This window comes from Clytia hemisphaerica, unplaced genomic scaffold (assembly GCF_902728285.1).
Source record: "Clytia hemisphaerica strain Z4C2 unplaced genomic scaffold, Clytia hemisphaerica genome assembly, whole genome shotgun sequence".
NCBI lineage: Eukaryota > Metazoa > Cnidaria > Hydrozoa > Leptothecata > Clytiidae > Clytia > Clytia hemisphaerica.
The window spans coordinates 59802-68760 of record NW_027103596.1 but is presented as its reverse complement, the minus strand read 5'-3'; the positions used below and the strand labels follow the sequence as shown (position 1 = coordinate 68760).

General features: G+C 37.7%; 1 protein-coding gene across 1 annotated transcript; it reads right to left on the bottom strand.

The window, feature by feature from the left end:
• Positions 1 to 7848: 7848 nt before the first annotated feature.
• On the bottom strand, positions 7849 to 8622 carry LOC136801818 (tropomyosin-like). Its single transcript, XM_067058486.1, has one exon. It carries the CDS (start codon positions 8620 to 8622, stop codon positions 7849 to 7851), a length of 774 nt encoding a protein of 257 aa, XP_066914587.1.
• Positions 8623 to 8959: the final 337 nt, after the last annotated feature.

Below are 8959 nucleotides of genomic sequence, written 5' to 3'. Positions count from 1 at the left end.
CGGCAATCTCTCCAACTTAGGAGAGTTGTATCCTAATTTGGAGATTTAGGTATCCTAAATAGGAGAGCAGACACTTTGACCTGAATTTATGAGGCTACTGCTTCGATCCGCGTTTGGAAAACTATGCAAACCTTTTCTTCATCGAGATTTGCACCACTGACCAAAATTTCAAGTAATTTCTCTGGCGGATTCCTCGAAAATTAAAATCCCTAATAATCTGCCGTTCAGAGCCTAAAATTTTGCAAACACGAGCTAAAGATTTGTTTTTCTTTTTACGGAACGGTAGCCGTATAGAAGGAGGGGGCCTGGTGATTTTCACGCGAAAAAAGCTTTTGCGTATGCTAGTTAGCACATTTTGAGTGGTTTTGGGCTATAGTTTTGCATTCCGCCAGCCAAACTTGATGAAATTCAGTACACAATCTCACTTGCTTATTATTTACATCTTAGAAGTGGTAAGATGGCGCGGATGTCTCTGGTTGGTGAAAAATACAGGTTTTTTGGTTTTTAGTATCCCATAGTGTCCTCCCCCCCTGAATTCAGGGGAGGAATGGGTTTTGAGGTCAAAAGGACGTATAGGGGGGAAGAATTTTTTTTGAAGCCAGGGTGGGGGAAAACGAGGGGGGGGAATGGAAAATTTTCATTCTAGGCATGGGGGGGAACTCACCAAAATCAATTCAAAATTGAAAAACATCTGGTTTTATGAGATGATATAGTTTTATTAATATTATGGTTTAAAAACAAACATCCTTTCCATTTATTCTTGAATTAGAACTACCTTAGGGAAAACAATAAGCGTTAAGTTCATCAAATTACAGCTTTTTAATTTTATGCTTGAGGGGGGGGGGGGGGCAGAAAATTTTTGAGGCAGGGTGGGAAAAAATGAGGGGGGGATGGAAAATTTTCATTCTAGGCATGGGGGGGAAGAGACCCTGAAGGACACTATGTATACTAATTAGGATGTTGATTGCTATTTTGGATACTTTTTTGTATCCAATTTAAGATAGTCTCCTAAGTAAGAGAGATTGCCGAAAGTATCCTAATTTGCACTTGTTCTTGACTGTCTGACCCCGGCTCGAACCACCAAATGCAAGCAACCTTGGTTTACAAACCCATTGCCTAACTGCTTGCCCCAACGAGACACGGCAGAGTACTGTCATTGACAAATAGTTATAGGGTGTAATCTACAGACCTTGAGTAAGAAAGCTCCCAACCCTACCGGTGCCCCTTCAAGGATCCCTACGGGATCCTAAGTTAAGTCACAGGGTACGAATGCCCCTAAGAAGGCCTTTGACCTTATATTGTGACTCTCGAGCTCCAACCCTAACCCTAACTGCCAGACGATCTCAATCGAACGGAATTGACGATCGAACCAGTCAAACCAAATCGAACACATTCGACCGATTGAAATTCGATTGTCAAACGCAATCAAATCTCAATCGAACGTCAAAATTCTGGGTAATATTCGATTGGTTCGATTGCTATTCGACTGGTTCAATCGTCGATTCCATTCGATTGAGATCGTCTGGCTTTATTCTTGCAGCTTCCCAAAATCCAAGCTCTCAAACATCACAAGCCGAATGAAATTACTTTTGATTTCCCGTAGAAATTATGTGATGAACAATCCAGGGGTCAATGAATCGACGATCGAATGCAATCGAACGCAATCGAACACAATCGAATCCCAATCGAGCGCAATCGAATATCAATTGAATCTGAAAATTGCGGTAATATTCGGACGACAATCGAATTTCAATCGGTCGATTGCGTTCGATTTGGTTCGACTGGTTTGATCGTTGATTCTGTTCGATTGAGATCGCCTGGTAACTGATAATAACCGAACCCCCGTCTAGGTCCGCGGATTGAAAAATTTCACATGCATCCTGGAGTATGATTGATATCGTCTGCCAACCAGCTCAATCATTCTTTTCCATCCACTGAAAAAAGATATCTTTCTTTCCCTAACTAAACTTCAATACACCTTATCGGAAATTCCACAAAAACAATTGCGCTAAATGGATCCGTTGAAATTGGGAGGTAAACATAAATGGTAGCGCAAGTAGTGGCGGTATGGCCAGCAATCCATGGAGTACGCCAACCTTCAACACTACATTTCCGTCACGTAAATATACTACATGAATTCTATGACTGTATAAAAGTTCCCGCGTAAAACAAGAACTCGTTTGCTTATATCTGGCTTGTTTATGTTCCTATAAAAATACACTAAATTTGAAAAAAACAAACAAAACAAAACTTTCAAGATCCTACCTAGCAGAAGCTATTAGAAAGAGAAAAACAACAACTTCGGTGGTTCTTCAGTTGATTTGGAGGCTCCTTTGGCATAAACATTTTGGGTGTTTTGAAAGGCTTTTTGCCTGAAAACCGCAATATCGAGCTTTGTTTACCTCCCAAAAATGCTAGTGTTGCGTAGCAGCAACGCGAGGAGGTGGAATTTCCGATAAGGTGTATTGAGGCCAGGCAAAACATCCTTAAGCTATAAAAAAAGTTCCGTTTTCACAATCTGACTAGGATAACAATGATTTGTCTTTTTTTAGACTCAAAATAAAGTTTAGTAGCTTTAGCTTTAGGCAGGCCCATTAGGTTTTCTTTCATGCACTAGAAACAAAAGATATGGGACTGAAATTTCTTTCCTGACAATCAGAAGCCTTTTTCAACCTTTCCTGTAGAGAATCGTAGCAGAAACTGCATAGAACAACGAGTTAATAAGTTAAAATTTCAGAATAATACCTTCCCATTATACTTCTTCTGCATTGGAGATTCGCCATTTTTTTCCTACTGCGCTGCGCTGCCTGAACCTAAATGCAAACATTCGATGCATGGTCACATGTGCTCTTTGATGACCGAGTTTAAAAAGACTTAGTTTTAAGCTAGTACGTTAGTATATTTTTGATGATTTAGCCTGGATGGAACTCGAAAATAAAAACAAACACACCTCCCCGTTTTCGAAAAAGTTGAAAATCCGGACCCCCACCGGGAGACCGGATTAATTTCTCTTTCAGACTTTTTTTGGGCGGGAAAAATAATGCTTCAAATGATGATAATGAAATGATGCATAAATAAAATACCCATTTATGGTATGTCTATGATGTATTGGTTCAGACCATGGCCTTTCGAAAACTGTATTGAAAGATAAATTTTTCATCTCACTCATACAAGACAAACTTTTTTTTTTTTTTTTTTATCTATAGTATATGAAACACGAACAAATCGTCGCATCAAAATAAGAAAGCCTTAAGTCCATTTTTGTAGTTTTGAGAAAATCAAGTTTAAAGGTTTGAAATGGCTGCCATTTTTGACCATGTTGGGCTAGCTAGCTGCTTTTTTGATATGAATATAAATGAAGAAAGATCTTTCAAGTTCTAAAGTATCAACATTGTCACTTATACCATTGCGGAGATATGAATGCTTCTTCATAGCATGTTTTTCGAGAATGGACTTAAACCTTTTTTTCTATGTAAATTTCCTTGATTAAAACTGAAAATTTGAAAAATTTCCAGTGAAAAAGTGTCTTAACTCCAAAATGGACTTAAGACTTTCTTGCTTTAAACTTTCTTAACTTTTTTGAACTCTTTAACTAAAACCTTAATCTAAAAGGTCCTAAAGTCCAACTAAAATGACAATGGACTTAAGACTTTCTTAACTTGAGAAAATTTCAAAAATAAAAATTCTTATTTTTCAAAAAACTTAAAATTAGGCCACTTTAGGTTGGTTTTTGATGGATTTAAGCCAAAAATTCGATAAAAAATGGGGTGTAAAGCATCGGTATGGTCATAACTCAATTTTTGAAAAAATGGACTTAAGGCTTTCTTATTTTGATGCGACGAAATTGTACAAAACTAAGGGTTCCTAACCTCCCGCAAAAGGACCACCAGATCATACCGCCAGGAGGAAGGAACCCAAACTAAGCTAACAATAAATTAATAAATCAATTGATAAATGCATGGAGAAAAAAAAACTTACTACAGAGGATAAATACTAACAAAAAATAAAAAACAAAAACAAAAAGAGCTTGGAGAGCAGTTAGAGTAAAAAGACTAAAATAACAGTCCCCCAAAACGGCTTGTATCACGGATAAATTTTATTGTTATACTCAATATATCGTGATTTTGGACAATGCTAAAATTGGGGTCGCCATAAAGAAGTATTCTACACAATGTTTTGGGATTAAATGGAAACAAGGTTATGTCAAGTTGAAGAAGGCTGTCAAACATCACAAGTCTGTCATTAGAGTAATCAGAGCAATGCATCAAAAAATGCTGTGTTGTTTCTACTGAATTTTGTCGACAGTTGCAGAAGGGGTCAACTGTGTCTGCAAAATTATGCCTGAACTTATGCTCACGAAGATGACTGAAACCAACCCTTAATCGGTTAAGGAGAACAACACCATCGTTGTCACTAGCTCTGAAAATTGAGTTAGCACTGGGTCTGAGAAATCGGAGAATTGCTTGCTTGAAAGACTTAATAGTGGGAAGATTTCGTATATGATCTCCGAGGTTATTCCATTCATTTATGCAAAAAGGAAAGAAAGAGGCACGATAACGCTCGGTTCTACAGAAAGGTGCCTCGAGTGGTGGTTTTATCCTTCGCCCTGCATTGCGTTCTTCCTCTCCTCTCTGGGGAGGAAGAATATTCGTAAGATAAGCAGGAGCAAAGCCATTGATTATTTTATAAAAAAATACGAGTCTTCTAATTAACCGTCTGTCTGCCAGGCTTTCAAAGCCTAGCTCAAGGTATATTTTTTCTCTGGATGTTCCTCTGAAGCATCCAGTAATTGCAAGACAGGCATCATATTGAACAGACTCGAGTTTTTCAGAAAATGTAGAATTACCAGGACGATCATATACGATATCTCCATAATCTAGGTGTGGTCTAACATAGGTTTTGTATATAGTGACAAGAGATTCCCTGGGTAGAAACTTACGAAGTCTGCGAATAAGACCAATACCTTGATTAGCTTTTTTTATTTTTTCATCAAGGTGACGGTCAAAGGCCAGCTTTTGATCAAGTATGAGACCAAGATGTTTTTGATGATCCTGAATTGCAATGGCTGCATTATTGAAAATAATTTCTGGGGGGTCAGCTGGATTTAACCTCCGGGTAAAGTACACTTCAACTGCCTGTTTAGAAGGATCAGGGTTGAAGGACATTTTCCATTGATGAGCCCACTCACTTATCTTCTGCATGTCACTGTTCAGTTCTTGAGAACAGCGAATATGGTCTAGGATAAGCCAAAACAAGGATGAGTCATCAGCAAAAATTTTGATCATGGAAATGATTCCTTCAGGGAGGTCATTAATGTAAATAAAAAAAAAGAGGGGTCCGAGAATAGATCCCTGAGGTACACCTGCCAAGACTTCCGTCCAATCAGAAGCTTGACCATCAAGAACAACCCGCTGCCGTCTCCCGTGTAGAAAATTCTGGATTAATAAAAGAAGGGAGCCAGAAACACCATATGACTTAAGTTTGGAAATTAAACCATCGTGCCAAACTCTGTCAAAGGCTTTGGAAATATCAAGGAACACTCCACGAGTATCTAGGGGTGGATCAACATCAAAACCATTCAGGATGTTATGTGTTATGGATAACAGCTGAGACACACAAGAGTCACCCTTGCGGAAACCAGACTGGGAATTTGTGAAAAGATTGTTGTTTTCGAAATAGGTGTAGACGGAGTCAAAGATGCATTTTTCAAAGATTTTTCCAAAAATAGGCAGAAGAGACACTGGTCTATAATTTTTTACCACGCTCTTGTCCCCTTTGTTTTTGTACACAGGAACAACATTTGCTCTTTTCCAGTTTGATGGAAAAATGCAAAAATCTAAAGAATATTGATGGATCTTCATAAGAGGTTTAACCAAGGATTCATCACAGATTTTAATCATCTGTATGGAGATGTCATCCCAACCATGCGCTTTGTTAGTCGTAAGTGCGCGAATGAGGGCTAAGATTTTGGCTTCATCAAGAGCGATATTGTTTATTCTAAAATTAGTTACATATTTTTGTTGCGGTAAAACACTATCAGTGTCTATGAGAGAGCACTGATTAGCAAAGAACTGATTAAATATATTTGTTTTTGTAGCGACGTCAGCAATAAGATTATTGCTGGAATCTCGAACAGGTGGAATCCTTGGCGACTTCCTCCTATGAAGAAATTGATTTAGAATAGACCAGTATTTCTTTGAACCTAAGTTTGGGTCATTAAGGTTATTTGCTAAGCGGGAAAAATAAGAATCTTTAGCATCCCTGACAGCCCTTCTACACCTAGATTGATGTTCTTGAAGGTTTTTGAGGTCTTCTCTCCTCCTCCCATTTTTTACATACCGCTCATAAACTTTCGATTTTACAAGTAGGGCTCTCTTTATCTCAGCCGTCATCCATACCGCATCCTTATTCCTGATCGTTATGACTTTATTAGGCACAAAGTTTGACATAATGTTGATGATGGTTTCAGTCAAGAGGGAGACCCGGCCATCCATATCAGTACCCTCAAAACACCTATCCCAAGCAACCATATCTACCGCCCTTCGTATAAGAACGGGATCTACTCTGGAGAAGTCCCAAACCTTTCGTTCATAAGATGGAGCGAAGGGGATTTTAAAGTTTAGCTTGCAAAAGGTTATCTGGTGATGGCACTTAGGGTGCAAAGCGGGGAGGATACCAGTATCCAGAATCAAATGATCTGCTGATGAAAAAATTAGATCAATGCAAGAAGTTGAATTATCAAGGAGATGAGTAGGCCCATCAATTAATTGTTTCAGACCATGCTGGGTAGCTAGATTTTGAATTTCTCTACCTCCAGGATTGGTGACATCACCGCTCCACCAGTCAGAATTCTTGACATTGAAATCCCCAAGAAAGATTGTAGCAGTAGGAGAAAAATTTTGGATATTTATTATAGTCTCCTCCCATTTGCGAGAAAAAACATCGAATTCATCAGAAGTCTGACTGGGGGAACGGTAACAGACGCAAAGAAAAAACCGGTTCGCACCGGTTTTCATCTCAGCTACAAGACATTCGTCCAAAGTAGTGAGTTGTGGTTTCACATCGAGACTAGATGATCTCGATAATATATACAAACACCACCTCTCTTATTATTAGAGGGATGGTCGCATCTTTTGATCTCATAATTATCAATAACCAGCCTAGGATCATTATCTTTTATCTCAGAATTCAGAAAAGTTTCACCCAAACAGACAATGTCGAATTTATGAATGTTTAGAAATGCAGAAAGTTGTTTAATGAATCTTAATAAAATCTCCCATAGAATCTTCAACCCAGACGCTATTCAGGTTCCAATGACAAATGCTTAGCGTCGTTTCCCTCTCCGGCCCAGGGTTAACCTCAATATCTCCGGACAAAATAAGGCATAAAAATATGAGTGTAAAAAGGAAATTTTGTAAGATGAAAAAACTACAGGAGGGATTAAGCTTATGATATTTAAGGCGTAAAATATTGAAAAATCCGATGCATGCTTTGTACTGACTAAGACTTACCCCCATGACAAACTCCGATCAACGGATTCTCCGATCAACAACCATCAAACAACATGACATAAGAAATTTGCTCATAATGCTCTCCAAGCCAAAAAATAAAACAAAAAAAGAAAAATATAATTCCGAAAAAAGTTGTAAAAAGAGAAAAGAAATGCTTAATGCATAAAGAATCATTTCGTAAAAAGATTCCATCGTGGTTAGTGAGAGGTAATTATAAGTAATTACTTAGATGAAAGGGCATCATAAAATGATTGATTTTCGCAAAAAAAGAAAGAAAGTTGCAAAAAAGTTTGATAAACACAAAAAAACTTTCAGATGTAAGAAAAGGAAAAAAAAACTACTTGTTTAAAATATTATGTTTGAAGGACTCGATATCATTGAAAAACTTGAATTCTTTAGATTTTAAGCGTGCAACACAGTTGCAGTTTATGTCTGCAAACACAAAATCCACTGGCCCATCGTCAATGATTAATGCCTTAGCTCTGTCTAAAAGGTCAAGCCTTGCTTTGGTGATGTCGAGACGTATTTTTATGTTTTGGTCTAAAGCATTACTTTTTCTAGCTTTATACAAAGCTGTGCGTTTCCCAAACGAATGAAATTTGACAATCATGGATTGCTTTTCTCGACCAACACGATGAGCCCTATCAATATCAGCAGCAGAAATGTTTAAGTTCAAGTGATTGCAAATATCCACAACCTTTTTTACACATTTATCAGCGGACTCGTCAGCCGACTTTTCCATGCCGTTGATTCTTAAGCAATATCTCCTTGAATATTGCTCTTGATGGTCATTTTGTTTGGTCAAAAAATCTACAGAGCTTGAAAGTACAGCATTCTTATCACATAAAATATTGACTTTGTTTTTGAGTTCAGAAACTGACTTTTCTAGAAGTTCAATTCTATCTTCATGATGAATGCTATCTTCCTCAAGAGAAAGAATCCTTTTTTCTTGTTCGTCAAGACGATTGTACAACTTGGTAAATAGATTTTTAATGTCAGCAATATCTTCTTTAGTAGCCAATTTCTTCCCAAACTCAAGTAGTTTCTGCTCTAAAATGTCTTCATGCTTGGCAGCATCAGAAGAGTTTCTTAGGACTCTACCTTGACTCATGATATTTCCAAACAAATAGCAAGTAAAACAACCAAATAATCAGCAAAAAAAACAATATTTCAATCAAAGATAAGCAAAAAACAAGCCAAAAATTTCAAACGCCCCTCAAATCAAACACGCTACATTGGCATGACCGTCCAGTTCCGTGTCAAAAGAATTGATTTCCAGACAAAGACAAACTTAACACCATCATCAGGGAACTTCCATGAAGGCACAGAAAAAAAGAAATCACTACGCCGTCCCCATATGATATGGTGTAAGCACTTCACCGCTTCTTCCATTGATGCTAATTCCAATTCTTCCAACCTTCTTACATGTTCTTAAAATTTGTTATAAT